The 21,952-nt window shown below is 32.2% G+C and overlaps 3 protein-coding genes across 5 annotated transcripts; 2 read left to right on the top strand and 1 right to left on the bottom strand.

Moving 5' to 3' along the window:
- Positions 1-1,575: 1,575 nt before the first annotated feature.
- LOC146528908 (cytochrome P450 4C1-like) lies at positions 1,576-8,021 on the top strand. Of its 3 annotated transcripts, XM_085203653.1 has the most exons (9): positions 1,576-1,788; positions 1,883-1,992; positions 2,346-2,436; positions 2,854-3,039; positions 3,912-4,288; positions 5,371-5,439; positions 5,980-6,148; positions 6,346-6,525; positions 7,031-8,021. In XM_085203653.1, exons 1-9 carry the CDS (start codon positions 1,632-1,634, stop codon positions 7,201-7,203), a joined length of 1,512 nt encoding a protein of 503 aa, XP_085059779.1. In that variant the 5' UTR covers positions 1,576-1,631; the 3' UTR covers positions 7,204-8,021. The 3 variants fall into 3 exon arrangements, with proteins under 3 accessions (XP_085059779.1, XP_085059780.1, XP_085059781.1); XM_085203654.1 differs by lacking the exon at positions 1,883-1,992 and having other exon boundaries at positions 1,576-1,799; XM_085203655.1 differs by lacking the exon at positions 7,031-8,021 and having other exon boundaries at positions 6,346-6,533.
- Positions 8,022-8,150: 129 nt separating this feature from the next.
- On the top strand, positions 8,151-17,444 carry LOC146528907 (cytochrome P450 4C1-like). The gene is made up of 9 exons (XM_085203657.1): positions 8,151-10,579; positions 12,765-12,874; positions 13,316-13,406; positions 13,491-13,676; positions 14,171-14,547; positions 14,863-14,931; positions 15,183-15,351; positions 16,502-16,681; positions 16,785-17,444. Exons 1-9 carry the CDS (start codon positions 10,423-10,425, stop codon positions 16,946-16,948), a joined length of 1,503 nt encoding a protein of 500 aa, XP_085059783.1. The 5' UTR covers positions 8,151-10,422; the 3' UTR covers positions 16,949-17,444.
- A 1,077-nt stretch (positions 17,445-18,521) lies between these two features.
- Positions 18,522-20,981, bottom strand: LOC146528906 (pyrokinin-1 receptor-like). The gene is made up of 4 exons (XM_085203242.1): positions 19,901-20,981; positions 19,664-19,764; positions 19,215-19,322; positions 18,522-18,651 (listed from the first exon to the last, which is right to left on the bottom strand). The coding sequence occupies exons 1-4, from the start codon at positions 20,628-20,630 to the stop codon at positions 18,595-18,597; spliced, it is 996 nt and encodes a 331-aa protein (XP_085059368.1). The 5' UTR covers positions 20,631-20,981; the 3' UTR covers positions 18,522-18,594.
- Positions 20,982-21,952: the final 971 nt, after the last annotated feature.

Here is a 21,952-nt window from a genome sequence, read left to right as displayed (position 1 = left end):
ATAAATATGTCATATGAGAAAAATAAAAAGAAATCTTTTTAAATAGACATTTTTATAAATCGAATAGTTAATATTTTTACAAACGCAATGTTTAGATTGCATTACATTTTTTAAATATCACAATAGATAATGCTGTTATCGTAATTGACATACTTATAACTTATTACTAAATTATAAAGGAAATTTAACATGTACCGGATATATTTACACAATCATAAAGAATTGTGCAAAGTGCTTTTAGCGTCTGGTTCCATATTCATAAAACTTGTGGAACTAATCAAGACTGGCGGAATTCAACGCCGCGCTTTACCTCGCTACCAGAGGGAAATAATAGAGGTGTCATATTGTGGCCACGACTGGCCTCATAGTTCATATTAACACGTTTTCATTAGGTCGACCTGCACCTGCATATACGAGTATGTAATGGAATCGAATTACACACGCACGAAGAATATGAATTACACACACTTCTACTTGTTGTATCATCATGAAACTTGATTTTCATGAACAATTGGCTGATGATGAAGCCGCAAGATAGGCACTGGCATTCCATGTTGGGATATTGTATCTTAGTCGTGTTTGAACCTGTTAGAAAAGTCTTGTATTGTATTTGAGGTCAAAACCTCGATTCAGTTTTAAGGTCTGATGATGAAGCCGGAAGACAGGAACTGGCGTTCCACGATTGAATATCGTATCATAGTGGTGTTTGCACTTATGAGGAAGGTCACGTAATGGACATTGAACATGATCAGGTTTCAAGGTTATAACAAAGCTATTATTATATAGTGACTTGTAAATATTGAGTGTAAATAGAGTAAATATTGACATAGATCATGTACATGATGAGTGTAAGTAGAATAATGTTGATATATCTATATACGATGTATACTGACGTGTGGGTAATAGGATAGTGGGTTGTTAAAGATCCCACCCAAGCCAAAGTGAGTGAGTGAAGTGACTCTATACGGACTTCTAGGGGGATGAATGTTTCTAGGGGAATTATATAATATAGGAAAAAACTACAAAATAAATGAATACTTTATAAAACACTACAAAAGCACGCTCTCAAGTTCCAGCGCCCCATGCTTTTACAATAAAATATTATAATTAAAAGCACATAGTTTGCACTTCAGCCCAGAAATACAGACAACGTGAACAATCCATAAATTATTTTTAGCTTTTACATACACTATTAAATAATAAATAAATAATTCACACCATAATACACAGTACAAATTAAAATTTACAAAAGCTTATAAAATAATAAAATGTGAAAAGGCGGCCTTATAACTAAAAGTGATCTCGACCAAGCAGAAAATAATTACTAAGCACTTGATATCGCAAAAGGTGAAACTCAGCTCCACAATGCTTGAGATCCAAATCTTATTTGTACCTCAGTTTTTCAGTTACATTTTAGAAACTTGCTTGCTGAAATAATTTGACATATTTAATTGCCAAAATCAGATATTTTTATATAATATTCAAAAAAGAGCTTAAATCTGAATACGTAATACCCATGTTAATGAACAAATTTTTCTAATCGCTCATTGTAGCTAATAAAAGATGCAAGTTTCCTACATGGCCGGTTCATTCTACTCCATCCATAGTCAAGTTAGCGCGTCGGCCACGAAATGATTTTGTCATTTTTAATATCGTTTTTGTTTGTGTTATTATTTATAGTGTTCTTATACGATCGCAATTGTAGAGCGCGGAGACTTCTAGATAAAATACCGGGAGCTGGTTCTTTGCCAATCATAGGCAATACTTACTACTTTTTGCGCTCACCAGGTATAATTTGGGTAAATTTAAGAAAGAATATTTCAATGTAACGTTTCAATTTGCTTTTAATTTACTATTAATTTTTATAATAATATGTTTTTAGTTGAAATTTTTAAGTACATGCGGACTTTATATCGTGATTTTGGAGGTTTTTATAAAGTGTACGCCATTAATGCCAGAAGTATTGGAGTGGCGGATCCGAAATACGTTGAGGTGCTCTTCATTTTATATTACATTTTAAAAGGTTTTTTTTTGTATTACACACACAATACATAAAAATATACATTTTTACGATATGTCTGCCGCATTGGATTTTTCACATGACAAAAATTGCATATAAAAATATTTATGTATTAAAATTCTAAATTTTGAGACAGTTAATTATATTTCATATCAAATTGATTTCGTAAATCCTATACCAATTCTTACATTGATTACAGTGCACTTTGATAATCAAATCCATTTTGATAAAACAAATTACAAGGTTATGTGTACCTTGTAATTTGTTTTATCAAAATAAACTGTGAAAAAAAATAGATAAAGTTATATTTTTTGTATTGTTTAAGGCTATTTTATCATCAATTAAATACAATGGAAAGCAACTACCATATACTTTTCTCAAGCCTTGGTTGAACGAAGGACTATTGGTCAGTAATGGTATGTTTCATCTTCATCATGCATATGACTCACGTATGAACTCAAAAAGGTGACATGTCATTTCACATAAAAATGTAAAAATGAATTGTGATATTAACGTTAAATGATTATTTTTTTAGCTTCAAGCTGTATCCAGCACATGTCAGGGTAGGGACAGAAAACCTGGAAACCTAGTTACTCCATTCCCATTAAGACATTTCCGTTTTCTCCTCTTTCCGCCGAATTCTGGAGGCATTGCGTGTTTAGAGGCGGTACTCATCGCTGCGCCTCGTTACCAGAGTGAAGAAATGAAAATATGAAATGTTTCATTTCCTCGAGTGTGAATCGAACTCACAACCAGTAGAGTTTACAGTCGCACGCTTGTGCCCAGCACCACGAGTGGTTTTAGAATATCATATATATTTATTATATTTTTAGGCCCGAAATGGCATCAACGGCGAAAACTTCTAACTCAAGCATTTCATTTTAACATATTAAAAAAATACACGAGAACTTTCATTGAGCAAACTCAGAAATTTTTGATGTTAGTACAAGAACACGTTGGTGAAGAAAAAACAGATGTGACGTCATTGATTTCATCTGCCACATTACATATAATGTGTGGTATGTTTCACCATTTATTAATATTAATTTTATTTTTTATTTTTTTGCCTTAAATATTCATATTTTTATTTTACTACTAGCCGGAGCGGGTGCTCCCGACTCTCGAACTACATAATAATTAATTAATAATCTACATTGCTTTCATTTTCTAATAATAATATCTATAAAACAATCAAATTAAAATAATATCTATACCTACATATATCGAACTGTAAAGTTTCAACTAATTTAATAAATTAGCTATTTATATCAATATCAACTTTGTAGAACGGCATCCTTTAAAATGGTATAACTTTTTATTTATAAATTGTTTTGGGATTGAAATAAAACAAACACTAAATGTTAAGATAAGCTTGCTAAAATACAATAATCAAAATTAAATTGCATCAGCTTCACGCTGTAACCCGCACACAGCAGGGTACAACGCCGCACTTTGCCTCGACACCAGAGCGAAGAAATGGAAATATAAATTTAAATTAATATTTCTCGAGTGGGGATCGACCCCACAACCAATTGGTTTTACAATCACACTCAGTGCCAGTCACAAACAGCAATCAAATCGGTCAATCCGTTTCTGAGATGAGCGCGAACAAACGCAGAGACCACAATTTAAATAAATATTGGTTCTATTGCGTTATAACTTATAAATGTCAGCACTAACATTTTTTCGTCCATGTACAGATACCGATTCGTTACAAAATTTTATAAATATAGATATATTATATGTTAATTGTTTTATAAAATAAATTATACATTATAGGAAAGTATTTTACGCACATTATATTTATATACATATATATATGAATAATACTATATAAAATTAATATTATATTTATATGAATTTGCAAATTAACAAAGTATTCCGTTGACAGAAACTGCAATGGGCACATCTATGCAGAATAATATCGAATCCGTGGCAAATAAATATTCAAAAGCAATTGAACTTATCGGTACATCGGTAATTGAAAGATTTGTTAGGGTGTGGTTACATCTAGACTGTATTTTTAAATGGTCAAAACTTGCCAAAGTTCAAAAGAAAGCTCTCGAAGATTTACATGTGTTCACACTTCGAATTATTAAAGAGAGACGGAATTTCTTAAAAATCAACAATATAAGTGTATTTGATGACATGGACGATTATGGCAAGAAGGGTAAACTGGCAATGTTAGACTTACTCCTTGAAAATCAAAAGTTGGGTAATATAGACGATGAAGGTATTAGAGAAGAAGTTGACACATTTATGTTTGAGGTACGTATTAATATACATCTACAGTATGGTCACCAAGTCCTGGCCGCCCTAATGTTAGCAATTGAACTGCATAGAGGCTGCGCAGATTTGATTTTACTATTTTTCTTACTTTTGATTATTTTGTTCCCGACTGAACAATGGGCAAAATTTCAGAAAACTTAACTTGACTTATTGACCGTATTGTAATTAAATGAATAACTCAATAATTTGTATACAATAGGAGTACTATTAATGTAAATGAATAATATGATACGTTGTTACCTATTAGACCTAATACTATACTTATTTTATCATACGTTAGCAGGGTATCCTAAACCCATTGCTAAATTAATTAATAAAAACAATTAAGTTGAAAAACTAAAAACCGACTTTTGATAACCGTGGTCGTGTACCATCCATAATGCGAACAAATGAAAGTGGACGACCACGGCTGTCAATTTCAGATGTTTTTTTTTTCATATTTTTTAGAATGTGATTATCAGCAGTCGGGTTTTAGCTTTTGAACTTCTTTCTTTCTTCTTCTTCTTTCTTTGCTAAGTTTTAGAAATGATTTCCAATACATTCTTTTTTTATTTGAAAGCTGATGTTTTTCTAATCTATTTTTAGCGTGATTTTTAAATGGAGTTCGTACACATAGACAAAACAATATTACTGAACTATTACATTACTATAAGAATTTATAGCGAAACCGCATAACTATAAGCCTATATAAAAAATATAAGCACAACGAGTCACGATATATAAGACAAGCGTCGACTTACATCTCGCAGCGTCACATCGTTAGTCCTGAGGCTTTTTTGCTGCTACTTTAGCGTTTAATATATCAGTCATTTTTGTAGATAATTATTATTTCTCGAGTCTATTTTTAAATATGCTGACAACAAAAATGTTGGTGTGACTCATTGAGACGTTTCTAACGATACCTGACTTTTCGTATTATGATGATAATTTTAGAAACTTCAAGGGAACAGATGAATACACAATTTTTTCATTTATACCGATCAAAACCATAACCCTTCCTTTGGCTTCGCCGAAATCGGATAAAAAGAAAGCGTTTAATTCAGTACCACATACGTTTTCAGGGACATGACACAACATCAGCTGCTTTAACTTTCATGCTGATGGCGATTGCCAATGAAACCACAGTTCAAGTAAGCCACGCTTTAGCATAAAGTGATTTTAAATTATTTAATTGTTATTGATGTACCTATTACTAGTTACATAATATAATGCTAATTGAAGATAATGAATAGTTATAGAAAAGTTGCACTATTGCAATTTATTCATTATTTAATTGCGAACAATGAAAAGTTTTATATATATCCAAGTGAGTTCAGGGATACATATGCCTTTATGTTTAATATGTACATGGTATTAATTTATTTGCTGAGGCCAGTCGTAGGGGCATAAGTGTGCGACTGTAAACACGAGAGGGTGTGGGTTCGATTTCCAAATAAAGAATTTAAATATTTCCTCGCTCTGGTAACGAGGTAAAGCGCGACGTTGAGTTTAGCCTTTCGACACGCAAGGCCTCTAAAATTCGGCGGAAAGTAGGAAACGAAAGTGTCTTAATAGCAATGGACCGTCTTAACACTAGGTTCCTTCTGCCTATCCAAAAAAAAATTTTTTTTAGGTAGGTACTTACTATGTTGTACAAATATGTACTCTGCATATTTCTTTATTTTGTTCAGGACAAAATTTATAAAGAAATACAAAACATCTTCGGTGACTCTGAACGTCCTCCAACAACCGAAGACCTAAATGATATGAAATATTTAGAATGCTGCATAAAGGAAACGTTACGGCTCTATCCCAGCGTGCCGATAATTCTAAGGCATACGGAAGAAGAGACCATTATTGGTAAATTGTTTTCTTTTAAAATATAGTCATTTTTATAATTCAAATATTATATTAAAGTATTATCATAAACAAGTATACAATTTAATTTTTTTAGGATCGTAAATTCCACGTAAATGAGGTTGCAGGTCGGAAGGAAGGACAACTAGTAATTCAAAACAGCGTATATGCACATTTTTGTATATTACTTTTATTTTTAGGTAACTACACAATACCTGCAAATTCTCATTACCACATATCAATATATGAAATGCATCATCGTGAGGATATTTACCCTGAACCAGAGAAATTTATTCCTGAGAGATTCCTTCCTGAAAATAGTGCAAAGCGGCACCCTTACGCTTACATCCCTTTTAGTGCTGGACCAAGAAACTGTATCGGTAAATGACTTAACATATTTGAACATAATTTTTTTTTATTGAGTAACCTCGATAACCCTTGAAACTTCTTATCAACTTACTTCGTGATGATAATGAGTAAATAAAAAATGTTCATTAATGAGTAAATAAAAAAATATATATAAAACTACTTATGGATCATTAGCGTCCGTGTTTTAAAAAATGTTGTAAAAAATAAAATAAAATATATTCGTATTAAACTACACCAGTTGTGGCGCAGGGGCAAAGCTGTATTATTGTAAATGCGACTGGTTTTGGGTTCAATCCCTACTAGAGGAAATTAAATATTTAATATTTTAATTTCTTCGCTCGCTTCCTAACACCAGGTAGCTGTCTCATTGCAGTGCTCATACATTCGTTAGAATATAAGTGGTACAACTGGGGTATTGTGCCGCGCCACCCAATTGACAATCCTCGATTATACATGGTGTACCAGCTTGTCGCTTTGACAGGTTATTTATATTTTATAATATTTTTTCGATTCCAGGTCAAAAATTCGCCATATTGGAAATGAAGACGTTATTATCAAGTTTATTGAGGCGATTTCGGCTTGAACCCGTGACAAAACCATCTGATATAGTTTTCACAAGCGATCTTATATTGCGCTCAGTAGAACCCGTATATGTACGATTTCACAATAGAAATGAATCAGTTTATTAAATATTAATAAAAATTTGGCTATATATTTATATATTTTAAACTAATGAATTCACTTTTCTTATATCGAACTAGCGACTCGCTCGCGGCTTCGCCCGCTGTAACTACTGAATTATTCAAATAATGTATGTTTGCAAAGCATTCAATATGTTATAATGAGTTTCTACTGCGTGGATTTTACTTGGCTATTTTCTCGTTCTTGTCATCTAATGACTTTAGCGAGTCAGTGATAATTGAAGACACAACGTAGTTAGAAGATAAATTCTAAATTGTCCATATTAAATTGTATATGTAGAGATTTATAAATCAACTAAATAAAAATTTAGTTATTACTCGGGGCGCCGATATATGTGAAACTAAATGTAAAAATTTAGAGCTAATACGTATAAATACTAATATATATACAGGAAAAAACAAAAAATTGTTTAATAATTACAATCAAGAAAGTAAAGAAAAAGTATGAAAGTTAGAACATAGAACGTTGGAAAATAAAGCGATTAAAAAAAAACAAACAGTATTAAGATTAATAGCAATATGTTGTTTATAAAAAATAATTTTACCACCAGCCACCTAATTAAATATCAACGTTAAATATAAACGTAAACATGTAGAGCTGGAATTTTATCCTGAATGAACACAGAACTCGGCATCCACATAGCAATATACATTAACTTGGCTCTTATTTCACATTTATATTTTTAATGGGATTAGTCTTCACCTCCTGTCAGGCACCTCTAAATTGTAATAAGCTATAAGTGCCTATGAACTTATTGGGAGCAAGACAAAATAAATAATAAATGTATTCTTTTTACATGTATTCTATAATTGTGTATATTTATCTTTTTTATTACCGATCAATTTCCTTCGTGTGTTTTTCATACAACGTGACATTGGCGAAATGAATTGTGCTCAACTGGCACGCTCGAAACGCCATATATCGAGAAATCAATCAATCAATCAATCAAAATTTTCTTCTAGTGACTTTGCTATATTATACCTATAGGCGCTTGTAATTTATATTTATTTTTGTTTGTGTTTTACTATTTGTACGATACAGATATTAAAACACTAACAAAAAAAAAATTAAACTTCACTCTCACACATTTTCCTTATAAATTCAATTTTTTGTGAATTTCATTTGAAAAACACCTTAAAATGTTTATTTATCGGTGTTTTTGGAAAATACACACACCGGCATAATTAGAAGAACACAAACAAAAAATGATTTTTTTTTACAATTTGTGGCTTATAGTACAAGTGGTTCATTTATTCAGATTATTACTCTCGTATAATATAACATTTTGAGACATATTAACATTTTTCAATAATGCAACAGAAATTATACCCTTTTAAGTGTTTGGTGACAGTCAGCGCTTTTAAGTGTTTTCGATAAGAAGTTTGTTTATGCAGTCAATGGTGGCTCTAGCTCATTTTGTTGTTGTTGTTTGGAGGTTTAACATTGTATTGAATACAAAATGAGTGATTTACCTGCAACCGAAGTCGCCAGAGCTGTGACATTGATAGAGGAAGGTCACACATACCGTTCAGTGAGTCAAATGTTGGGTGTATCAGTATCTGTGATCCACCGTAATGTGAAACGATACAGACAGACGGGATCTTATGTGCGGAGGCGGGGACAAGGCAGAAATCGTGCAACCATGCCGTAGACGAACGTTTTATAAGGGTGCAAACTTCGTCAAACGTCGTCAAAATCGTCGTCAAACAGCTGTTCAGACCCGAAATCTCATGGAAGAAGTGCGTAGCGTGCGTGTAAGTGAACGAACGATAAGAAGAAGGCTTAATGAAGTTGGTTTAAAGTCATACGTACCAGCCAAAGAGCCTAAGCTTGAGGTAAGTCATCGAGTTGCAAGATTATTGTTCGCTCGTCAGCACCAACATTGGTCAGATGAATGGAGTCGTGTTTTATTCTCTGACGAAAGCCGGATTTGTGTGATTTTCATCGATGGACGGGAAAGGATGTGGAGGTATCGAGGAGAATGATATAATCAAGCAAATTTTACCGAAACAGTGTCATACGGTGGAGAGTCTGTCATGATATGGGGCGGCATAAGTTTAACAGCTCGCACCGCTTTGGTCATGATTGATGGCGGTTCCTTTACTGCACACAGATACTAAACCGATATCTTGGAACCTCAGTAATGCCTTTTTCCCCATATATAGGCCCAGATTTTATATTTATGCACGATAACGCACGGCCCCACACTGCTCGCGTAGTTTGTGATTACATTAATGAAGTCGGAATTACCCAAGTGGACTGGCCAGCACGATCTCCAGACATGAATCCGATAGAGCATGTCTGGGACATGACTGGACGAAGACTACAGAAGAAAATTCCATCCCCCAGGAATATTGAAGAGTTAAAATTGGCGCTGATTGAAGAGTGGGGCAAATTGCCCCAAGAAATTATTAAAAATGTCATTATGAGCATGGGCAAACGTATTCGAGCTCTATTCAGTGCCCGCCGAAGCAAAACAAGATATTAATAATGATTGTTAATAATCTTTGCAAAGAAAATTTGATTTTAAAAAATTATCGTAAAATTCAAAATTTCTCAAATTTGATTTTTTGTCTGTATTTTTATAAATAAATAATGTTCAACCCTAGTTTCTGTTGTCTCATATTCATTTTGAGTAACAAAACTTAAATGAACTGAAAAACATAGGTACACGAAAATGTAGTAATTAAAAAAATATATGCTTTTTTTGTGTGTTCCTCTAATTTTGCCGGTGTGTGTATTTGGAAAAAGTGGTTAAAAGTAAATAAAAAAAAAGTATCCCAGATGCATTTTGCTATATGTCTCTCCACCACTCCCTCTATCTTTCAATGAAATTTAATGTCCAATCGGTTGACCTGTTCCAGCGATTAACCCGGACAAACACAAAGACAGGCAGACATAAAATCTTTAGTTTGTGCTTTAGTATCGTATAAAACACGGTCACTTTGAAAACACAGACAGACGCATGAGTTTTATTGATATACATATAATAGATGAATAAGGCAGAGAAAGTAGCATTTATAAATGTGTGTAAATGGCATTGAAGTGTTTGTGAAGGCTTAACGATTGCGGCCGCGCTTGCCGAATTTCGGCAAACGTGTAAACATATCATAACTAAGTCGAGTAAGTTGACAACCTCACTGGGCCTGCTAGTGCTAGTGCTTGTTCGCCCGTCTAGATAAGCAAACGTGTTAGTACTAAAAACAATGTATTCATTTTATATTTCTGGACTTTTATTTGTCATATTGTTAATTGTGTTCATATATGATATGTTTAATAGAAAAACGCAACTTATTAAAAAAATTCCAGGAGACAAAAGATGGCCAATTGTAGGGAATACACTGAGTTATATAAAATCTCCCTGTAAGTTGCACATCTATGTATTTTATAATAATCTATATAAGTTACAAATTTTACTACAAATCATCTAAAAGGTGGTACAGATCATATATACGGAAAAAAAACTTAAAAATGTTTTGTTTGTTTGTGTGTTTGTTTAAGATAATTAAAAAAAAATCAACTACATAAAACTAAAAAAAGAAAAAAACAAGCGCAATAGTTCATTAAGGTGGAGGAGGTTAGGGTGGAGATGGAGGACGCCAGACTACTACTACGTAATTTTACAAATTTTTCTCTTGAAAATATAATTGTTCAAAGAATTCGTCTTAATTAACGATTGCGCTGGGCATTTTTGTTTTTAGTTTTATATAGGACTTTTTTGTATTTTCTTAAATACTTTCATTAATTCACATTTTTTGTTACGATTTCTTAACTTCGATTACAGCTTACATCGTGGTGATTCGAATCTTCTGTCACTGTCCACTTAAAGAAATAATTAATATATCAACTTCTTCGCTCTGGTGTCGAAGCAACGTTGAGCGTTGACCTCCACCACTCATCACGCAATGTCTCCAGAATTCAAAGGAAAATGGGGAAATTAGCACCGGCTTTCCTCTGTCTATACTTCTGTGTACGCTAAAAAAAATGTAAAAATAAGCAAGAATGGTTGTTAAAACAACTTTATGCTAATATTTATCCTAAACTGCTACCTTGAATAAAATCATAAAAAGAACCTAATAATTATCTATCTATATATATAAAATCGAAAGGTCACTCACTCATCACGAAATCTCAGAAACTACATGTGCTAGGAATCTCAAATTTTGCATAGGAGTTACTTATGGGACGTAGGTGCTCGCTAAGACGGGAATTTGCAATATTCGACTTCTAAGGGGTTTTTTTTGGGGTCGAAAGTTTGTATGAAACTTCGTTACTAAAAATGCTAGGAGTCTCAAATTTTGTATGGACCTCACTTATAGGACGTAGGTACTCATGGAGACAGAAATTAATAATAACGTAGTTCACGCAGGCGAAGCCGCGGGCGGGCCGCTAGTTTTTGAATATATTCACCGCTATGTATTCCACTCGGCATAGTTCGTCGATATTTTTTTTTTGACAATATGGCGACCGGTAGTCGCTATGATGAATTTTGAAAAGTGTCATGTTGTTAGTGATACTCGCGAAGGTTACACGAATCGATTGACGTAAGAAGCATCAAAATTGTCATTCTCTACAACACACAGAAACACACAGACATACATACATACATAAGTACGACGCGAAGTCGGGTAAAAAATCACATAGACACTTCAAGTGCATATCTTTTAAACATTTTGCTATAATTGGATACTATAAATATATTATATTATATATAAAAATACAGATAATAAAAAGTGTCAAAGTGCATGGAGACTCGCGCACGTAGATACGTAGGTTCGGTATACAACCTTATCATTATAAAAAAATAATGCTTTACACTGGATCGCACATGTAGCAGGGTAGGCAGAGACAGCCTAGTGTTTAGACATTTCGCTTCCTACTTTCCTCCAAATACCGAAGGCATTGAGTGTTAACTGGCAGAACTCAACGCCGCACTTTGCCTATACACCAGAGCGAAAAAATGAGAAAAAAATGGCCAGTTGTGGTGCTGGGGCAGAAAGTGTGACTGTAAACAGACTGGTTGTGGGTTTGATCCCCACTCGAGGAAAAGAAATATTTATATAAAATTTATATATTTGCATTTCTTCGGTCTGGTGTCGAGGCAAAGGGCGGTGTTGAGACCCGCCACTCAACACGCAACGCCTCCTGAATTTAGCGAAAAGTGGAGTCTTAAAACTAAGTTCCCTCTACCGACCCTGCTGTGTGCGGGATACAGAGTGAAAAAATTAAAATATAACTTTATTAAAATATAAATTGGATTTCGAAACCACAACCAGTCGCTTTCAGCAGAGTCTTAGAAATGGACTCCCGTTTAAGCATTTGGGTACGGAACGCTAAAATGAGTAATAAAATAAATAATACATATAAATATAATTACATATATAAAATAATTGAAAGTTTAAAATGCTATGACAATTTTAGACACAAAGTTGATTTGTAATAATAAATTGTAAGCTTCTTTTCCTACATATTTAAAAAAAATGCTATACATAGCTAGTTTAAAAAAATATTTTAAGTAAATTCTTGCTTATAGTTATTTTATTTTTAGCAGAGATTTTTAAATATACTCGCATACTCTGCAAGAAATATGGCTATGTTTATCAAATCCACGCAATCAATGTTCGAGCTGTAGCCTTAGTGGATCCTGAAATTATCGAGGTATTGTTTTGATTGCCATTTTCTTAAAATATTTATTTTATATTCATTTACTTATATGTAGGTATAAACTTGTGTATATGTGTATTACGTTCATAATAATATAAATATTAATGTAAACTTCGAGGGCCATCGAATTAAAAGAGATCATTGCTAGAAAGCAATGAGTTATACATAATTTGAAAGTTCGGATAATGAAAATATTGTTACAACTATTTTTGCTAGATTACATTGTAATATGCATATAAGAATATCGAGGTATGCCGATGGGAATGTATAGCTTAGTTGGTCAGGACCTTGGACGGTTTCCAAGAGGCGCGGGTTCAAACCTCGTTGCGTTCAAAATTTTATATGTTAAAAAAGTAAACTAAACAACTTTTTGAAGTACGAAACTGAAAAAATGTGCATAATCTAAACTAAGACTTAATTGTTTTGTTCCCGCAGATCTTTTTGTCTTCACCTCGTTATAACAAAAAAAATATACCTTACACATTTTTACAACCATGGTTAAATCAAGGTCTATTAATAAGCAACGGTAAGAACACTACAAAGTTTTATATTTGATGTATAATAGATATTGAAAACAAAGTTTTTCATTACTTTTCTTTTTACCTTGTAGGGCAAAAGTGGCATCATCGACGCAAGCTATTGACAAAAGCATTTCATTTCAATATTTTAAAAAGATATTACAATACGTTTGTCGATAAAAGTGACCAATTTTTAGCATTACTAAAAAAGTATGATGACAAAGAAATCATTGATATAGGACCCTTAATCACCTTTACAACTATTGGAATTATGTGTGGTGAATATGTAATTATTTCTTGATAGGGTGGTATTAAAATTGTATGAGATATGTGCTCGAACGTCTGCTGCTTTGTACGATGTGTACCTACCCTGGTTGACCAATTTTTAATTAACTTTCAATTTAACTTTCCCTTTCAAGAAGTGGAATGTCCACTTAAATTCCCAAAAAACCATGTGTAAAGAATTACTTTATTCTATTATCTACTTTGCGTAATCTGAGAGCTCTGTATCAATTACTTTATTAATAATTATTAGATACATCTTACAAAGTTGACAAACATAAGTTTGTAGGCGTATGCACTTATTTCATGTGAAATGAGCTATAAATATAAGTTTGTAATGGTTTTTTTCTGTGATATATGATTATAACTCTTTATATAATAATAGATTTTAAATATTAAATAAACATTTTTGTTGAAATATCATTTGTAGTTTAAATTCAATACAGGATATGTAGTTCTAAAGTTTTTTTTTTCTATAATAACTTAACAGAAACTACAATGGGTACAACGATGCATGAAGAAATGGAAACTGTTGCGAATAAATATTGGAAAGCAATAGATGTTGTAGGTGCAGCCGTGTTTGAACGTCTTCGTAGACCTTTTTTACATAACAACTTCTTATATCAATTTTCTAAATTTGCTAAAGCGGAAAAAAAGGCACTTCAAGACGTACATCAATTTACAAGAAAAATTATAGATGAAAGAAGACAATACTTAAAAGAAAAGAATATAAATGAATTTAGCGGTGATGAAAATTATGGGAATAAAGGCAAATTAGCAATGTTGGACTTGCTTCTTCTAAATGAAAGATCAGGGAATATTGACGAGGAAGGCATTAGAGAAGAAGTTGATACTTTTATGTTTGAGGTATTATTTTTTTATATTCTATTTACCTAATCTGTGTCTATTTTGAAAATTACATCGAATTATATATTTTTCAATAATATTATTATTTTTGAAAGCAAGAAGCACTCTATTCTAATGTAATTTCCTATGGAAAAAAGGGACCAATAGTAGGTACATAAAATATTAATTTATACTTACAATATTAGATATTATTCTCATATTTGCGAAGCAGAGTTAATTTAGTTCACCTAGATGAATTTGGAGTGCAAACAGGAAAACCTATATTTAATTATTTAATTGTTTTTTTCTTAATTTGCATGTATTTTTTTTTCTCAGGGACATGACACAACTGCCCAAGCATTAATATATATGTTAATGTTGATAGCTAATGAGGCAGTAGCTCAGGTAAGTTTGCTTTTGATATAAAATATATGTTAAATAATTACACAAGTCTTCACGAATATATTTATTGAAGAGCTCATATCAATATTATGATTTTTTTGCAGACGTTACCAGTAACGTTATCAACTTTTTTTTCTTAGTACAACTGTATTAATAAAATAAATATTATTAAAATACATATTATTTCATTTATGTTTTATATGATTCTAAAAATGTATTAAATTAGTTACACGTATACATCTTAACAATTTCAGAAAAAGATATATGAAGAGTTGCTAAGTATATTTGATGACTCACAACGAGCACCGTCTATGGAAGATCTTAATCAAATGAAGTATTTAGAATGTTGTATCAAAGAATCGTTAAGGCTTTACCCGAGCGTACCTGTTATTTTAAGACAAATCACTGAAGAAACAGATATAGGTATTGTTAGAAATCGGAAGCTTATTTAAGCTAGCGTATTTAAGAAAACACGATAAAAACACATACCGTCTATATGTTTCCAACGTACTCGGCACGTTATTACAATAAGTGACATATGAACACAAGAACACCACTACGTACTAGATACCTTCCAATCAGGGTTTCCGCCTACAAGCAACTGTGTCCGTTTGATACAATTCCACTGCTTTTATTGTCTTTTTCACCTAAATCCATTTACTTTTACATGAGTACGCTAACAGTATATATTAAATAAAGTTTCTTCTAAAGTCGGTCTCAGTAAATTTATAATTCATTTACAGTGTTGACATGTCACGACAACTGTTAATTTATTTGAAAATAATGCTTAAAATATGATTTTTAACGATTATGTGATAATTTATTGGGTAAAAAACATCTCAAAACTATTCTACTCAGGTATAAATGAAATTTTGAACATACACGAATTTCAATATCCTTTATTTTTGGAATGGATACCAATCTATACTAATATAATAAAGCGGAAGAGTTTGTTTGTTTGTTTGTTTGAACGCTAAGATTTCTGGATCTACTGGTCCGATTTACATCGTTTTTGTTTTGTATGAAAGCTGCATTCTTCAGAAGTGCTATAAGCTATATAACATTATATTACACATATATACTAATATATTTTAAAGTACTTTCTAATTTGACATGCAATTTATTATGCCATGTTAATAACAACCGTCGCGTCGCTACGCAACCGTTACCGCGACATTTTGATATTCATCCTTATGAAAATAAATATAATAGTCACTTTTAGCATTTTATCTAGATTGAAATTATAGTTTACTGTATAACATACTAATAAATAATTAAGGAGATGTCACTGATTCGAAATGACCTAGCCTACGGGCGGCACAATATGACTGACGCGAAAATATTCTTATAGTTCAAGCAGGCGTAGCCGCGTCCGGGTCCACTAGTCTTTTTATAAAATTAATATTATTCTGGCAAGAGCCTGCCAGGACGACACAAGATTTTGTAAATAGAATGTATTTTAATTTTGTAAATAGTACCTAGTAGGTTCCTACTTTTCTGTTTACATTCTTATCGATATTCTAGTTACAAAACGATTTTATTTGCAAAATCATTTTTTATAATATTTTTTTAGGTAAATACATTATACCTTCAAATACCCACATATTTATTCCAATATATGATTTACATCGACGTGATGATATTTACCCAGAGCCAGAGCGGTTTATTCCTGAAAGATTCCTCCCTGAAAACAGCGCAAATCGGCACCCATACGCCTATTTACCTTTTAGTGCCGGGTCAAGAAACTGTATAGGTAAGTGGAACTAGACGTCTATTAACAGCAACTTAGGTCCAGTCAATATAAGCGAAACACATTGATGGGTACAGTTTTTTTATTTTTCTTTTATATATTTCAGGTCAAAAATTCGCTATGTTAGAGATGAAAACGTTTGTATCAAGTTTATTAAGGCGATTTCGTCTAGAAGCTATTACTAAGCCATCTGACCTTGTCTTTCGAAGTGACATAATATTACGGACTGTAGGACAACCAGGGTACGTTAAATTTCACAAAAGAGAATAAGATATTTACACAGCCATCGGATGTTATAAAGGATATTCATGATTATTCATGTTTAATAAGTAGTAATAATTTATATTTTGAGCTTCACGCTATCTAAGTAATGTAGAGCGAATTTATCCCTACAGAGGTAGCCAGAGCACTAAGCGCTACGGTCTCTGCGTACCGGTATCTCCTGATGCACTGTCATTAACTTCTTAACACCTTCCCTCCGGGAAAGGAAACCCTCCTCTAGCATCATCCATACTATGATCTCAAAGGTCGGTCGAGGCCCTTGCCTCTCTTACTACTCACTCTTGCTTCATAAATCATGTTTACCATTCTTTCATTTCTAGTCAATTATTTTCTCGACATGCCCATTGCCCATACCAGATGACCACATTCTTTTACATTCTCATTCGTGTGACATCAAAATGGTACTTCAAATGGCCTTAAGGTACTTTCTCTCCCATGTAACTTTTTTGATTGGTTAGGTAGGGTTATTTTAATATGGCATATTGTGATAAGATAAATGTTGATAAACATATATTAAATTATTTAGTAAATTCGTTTTATTTTTTTTTCTGTTTTTTAAATAAAACTAGGGTATTCTTATATTACATGTATACTATACTATATGTACATTCCTTATTCGATTTTTTTCATACGATTCACATAAAAAATATATGAGTGCAATTTTTCCCCAATTTTAATTACGGTTTAACATTGGTTAACATCATAAATAATTGTAGTCGGTCGTACATTACTCAATTAAAGTAACACATTTTTTTTTTTTGCTTACTCATTCAATGCATTTGTTTTTTTTTTTAGGGTGGGTAGCTTTTAATAATGTATTCGCTTAGTTGTGTTTTAAATGCATTGAAAGTGATTGATCAATTAAAGGTGATTGTGGCACCATTTTTTTAGGCAAGTTAGTTAAGTTATTGTAATCTATTCTACTATCATGTGTCATTTTTAAAAATAAGTTTCAAATAGGTACCTAGTTTAAGATATAGTACTCACTTTTGTACGATTTCACTATAGAAAAAAAAAACATTAGACTTTTATGACCTCATTTTCAAAAATGAGCTAATTATATACTCGTATATATTTAACGATTGAATTTTATTGAAATTTTACATTCACCTTCAATTTGCTCGCGGGTTCACCCTCGTGGACCTCACAATTATGCATATTTCCTTGTATGAGTCAACTGTATGCGCACAAAAATCTGTGGTTTATGTCGTTACATTATAAATTTGATAATATTAGATTTAATATATGCATATACTATTCATATTGACCTTCCTTTTGTGTTTTTAACTTAGGCAAACTCAGACAGAAACTAAAACCACAATAACATCCGTTGCGTATTTCAAAAACTAGTCTACGTCAGTGTAGAGCCATTTTATTTTATAAGTAGGTACTAAGTACAGATATAATAAATGTAAACGAATTAAAAAAAAATAAAGTAAACTATTTTATAGTAGGTTTAATAAAATTCAAACACGCTAATTTTAAAGTTAGAAAATAATTTATTTGAAAACAGGTAAGTACATATAATATTGGACCTTAAACTATTCGAACGGTATCTAACTATCTAGACAGACCATATGGGATCTTAGGCTGCAATATATATAATATATGTATAAATATTATAATTAAAGTGTTTAAACTGCGTTGATTGCTGAATGGTCTTTACTTTTTATTTTCGTAGTCCATAATATCTGAAAAATAAAATTAAATGTTTATATGATAACTGACACAATATGAATAGATTTCATAATATTCTAGAAACTACCTCTGACAATATAATATTTCGGGGTCCTTGCTACGCAAGCGCTAAAAAATATTTAAGTATATTTTTCTCTGGGAATCAGTCAAAGTTAAAACTCTGGGTTCTAGGCCGAGAAATTGAGCCTATCCTCCTTTATGCGGGACACAGAGTGAATCTAAAATATTATTTTTTTAAAACTTGAGTTGAATTTCCCTATTTCCGCCCACTATTGTGTATAATATTGTTAACAAAATAAATAACACTTTCAAACAAACATTTCTTATATTTATTAATTATAACTATTGCATTATAATTTATAATTATAACAAATGTTTGTTTTGTCTTACGAAAATAATTGTAGCTACGTACTATTCGTTACACCCTGAGATCGATCTTAATTGATTATAATGTATGAATGAAAACGGCATCTCATGATAGATTGCTATCAGAATTGAATAAGTAGGCATAACTGTTACTTAATATTTTAAAATAATCGTTTCATAAAAACTTTACCTTAAGAGCTTGCCTAAATTTAGTAGACATCAAACTGAAAAGTATAGGGTTCAGAACAATACACAGCCAACTGTTAACCAATATTATTCTGTAACCAATACCCCAAATCTGAAAAAAGAATAATACATATATGAAAGACAAATTTTGACCGACTACTTTTACGAAAATGAGAATCTTACTGTATTTTTTTTTCTAGTCCTTTGATTTTTTTTTTGTTTGAAGAAAACTATTTCCATGATTCCATTGCTACTAAGTCAGGATATGACGATGAAATCCCTTGAAAATCGAGGAAAGCCCAAGAAAAATTTTATAGGCACATTATGTCCGAAAAGCTGTGGCGAAAGGTTCCAAACTCCACGGGAATGAAATTAGTCTACAAGATTTTATTTTCACAATTGACATCAATTACCTACAAAATATTATGTTTTATTTTTAAGTTATATTCTTACCTGTTCCATTTGCATAAGCCTCTGCATATCGAAGAAGAGAATAAGCAATCGAAACGTAAAAAATGGCAGCCAACATATTAAAAAAGATAATGTGATCGCTACTGAAAACCAACAAAAATATTATTTGTGAACTAAAATTCTTATATTGAGATTACAATATTAAGAAACGACATAATTTCAGCTCTGTGGGGATTTATGTCATTGGAGCATGATATAAAAAGACAAGATCATAATTACCAACAAGTTTATTTATTTTTCCCCTGTTGTCCTTATGATTGAATATCTTCTTCTTAGAGTTTGACTTTTCACTAACACTCACTTTGAACGCGATCATTGTGTAAACAAATAGCATTATTCCAAGTGGTATGATGAATGTCACCAGTGCCAGGATACCATTGATAATTCTAGCCAAAGGACTTGGCACAATGTAGCAGACGTCAATAATTAGAGTTCTTACTAGCTTTACTGTCAATACTTCAGGTGCTGTCTCACATATTGCAATGATCCATATAAAACTTATTACTTTCATGACTCGTTTCCAAGCTGGCGCAGGTTTCAATAATAAAGGATGCCATATGGCTATGTATCTCTCAATTGCTAGAGCTGTCATCACCAATATGCTGTTATTCCACAAAACTATAACAAAGAAGAAGTGAATCTTGCAAGCGTAGTTCCCAAAAACGTATGAATCCATACAAAAAATATAAATTTCCAAGAATATACCGAATGACACTATAATATCTGACACCGCCATATTAAACAAGTAGAAATTAGTCGTAGTATGCATAGTTCTGTCCGAGTAAATCACAATACAAGTAAGAAGATTACCGATGAGACCTACTATGAAAATTAATATCAATATCGAAACTAATAAAATCTGCAACCAAGTCTTATCCGTATAAACCGCTTTCGCCAAAAATAACGTCCACATTTCCAAATCATATTCTGGAACATCTGAATGATTCATAGTTAATTAATTTCTTATTTATAAAAACTTAATTTTAATTTGCTCAGGTTGCTAGAACGGCTTCAACACTACCTCCTGGTAGCCCGGTTATGTTAACAGTGGTATCGTTACGATCGTTGTTTGATTAAATTAATAGCAGAGTTAATCGTGTTTGCTGAACAAACTTTTAAATAGATTAAACTTCCTGAAAAATTCCATTGTTTGCATGGATATTAGCTCGGCTAACTCGAAGATCATTTTAATTTATTCAATTAATACTAGTTAAGTATACTCGAAATAAAAACCCACGATTAACATGGCTACTGTTAAATATATAATTTTATATTACGCCATAATAAAAGAACCAAACCTAATTTTATATTTTTTTATCAGCTTCACGCTGTATCCCGCACACTGGGTAGGCGGCAGAGGGAACCTGGTGTTCGAACCGATAACGACCAACGACCTTAACCTAATTAGCTAATTAAATCTATGACTTAATTATTCAGTGTTAGAATAATAAAATTTCAGTGTAATAAAAAATCTTTGTCGCAGCCGCCGTTCATCCGATCTGGATGTCAGCATATTTTTTTCTGCCTGTGACACCGACCGCTATTAAACATTGTCACATGTGACACATGTATAAAATTATAGATTCACTTTATGCTATACTATATACTAGTTTCGCCCGCAAACCACCTATATATGATGCATATACTGCATTTGCCAACAAATTGATACATTCAATCATGAACAACTTATTTTCTTATGAAAATAAGTCTACGGTGGTGTCCTCTCTGATGTCCAGGAAGAGTTGAGTTTCCACCAACACGCAATGCCTCCAAAATTCGGCAGAAAGTGGGGAACGGAGTGTCTACTAGAACTAGGTGCCCTTTGCCTACCCTGCTGTGTGCGGGATACAGCGTGAAGCTGATTACTATGATTTTTTTCTGACCCACTTTTTTTGATTTATAGAGGTAATTGAACCAAGCATCGTACAATTATGAAATTAATAAGATAAATCAGATAAATCTTTAATAATGAAATTAAAGATTTATCTGGATTCTAGGGTAACGATCAGAGTGTGGGGCTACAAAAGAAACAAAAAAGCATGTTTTTCTTGATCATTATTAATTAATGATCAAGATTGTGACTGTGACGTGACGGTTGGGGTAAAGTGAGGAACGGAGTATCTTTACACTAGGTTCCATCTGCCTGTCCTGCTGTATGTGGGATACAGATTTTTTATTATTTATTAAGGTTTTGTCGAATTTATAATTTGGCTGGTAATCGAACGAATTTAAAAAATATATTGAGCTTCTACTGCGTTATTTTTTAACAGA

The sequence above is a fragment of the Heliconius melpomene genome, chromosome 19 (genome assembly GCF_056956725.1).
Source record: "Heliconius melpomene rosina isolate 202511_hmr_F chromosome 19, ASM5695672v1, whole genome shotgun sequence".
Lineage (NCBI taxonomy): Eukaryota > Metazoa > Arthropoda > Insecta > Lepidoptera > Nymphalidae > Heliconius > Heliconius melpomene.
Note: the sequence above shows the minus strand (reverse complement) of the source record. Positions and strands in the feature narration are given on the sequence as shown.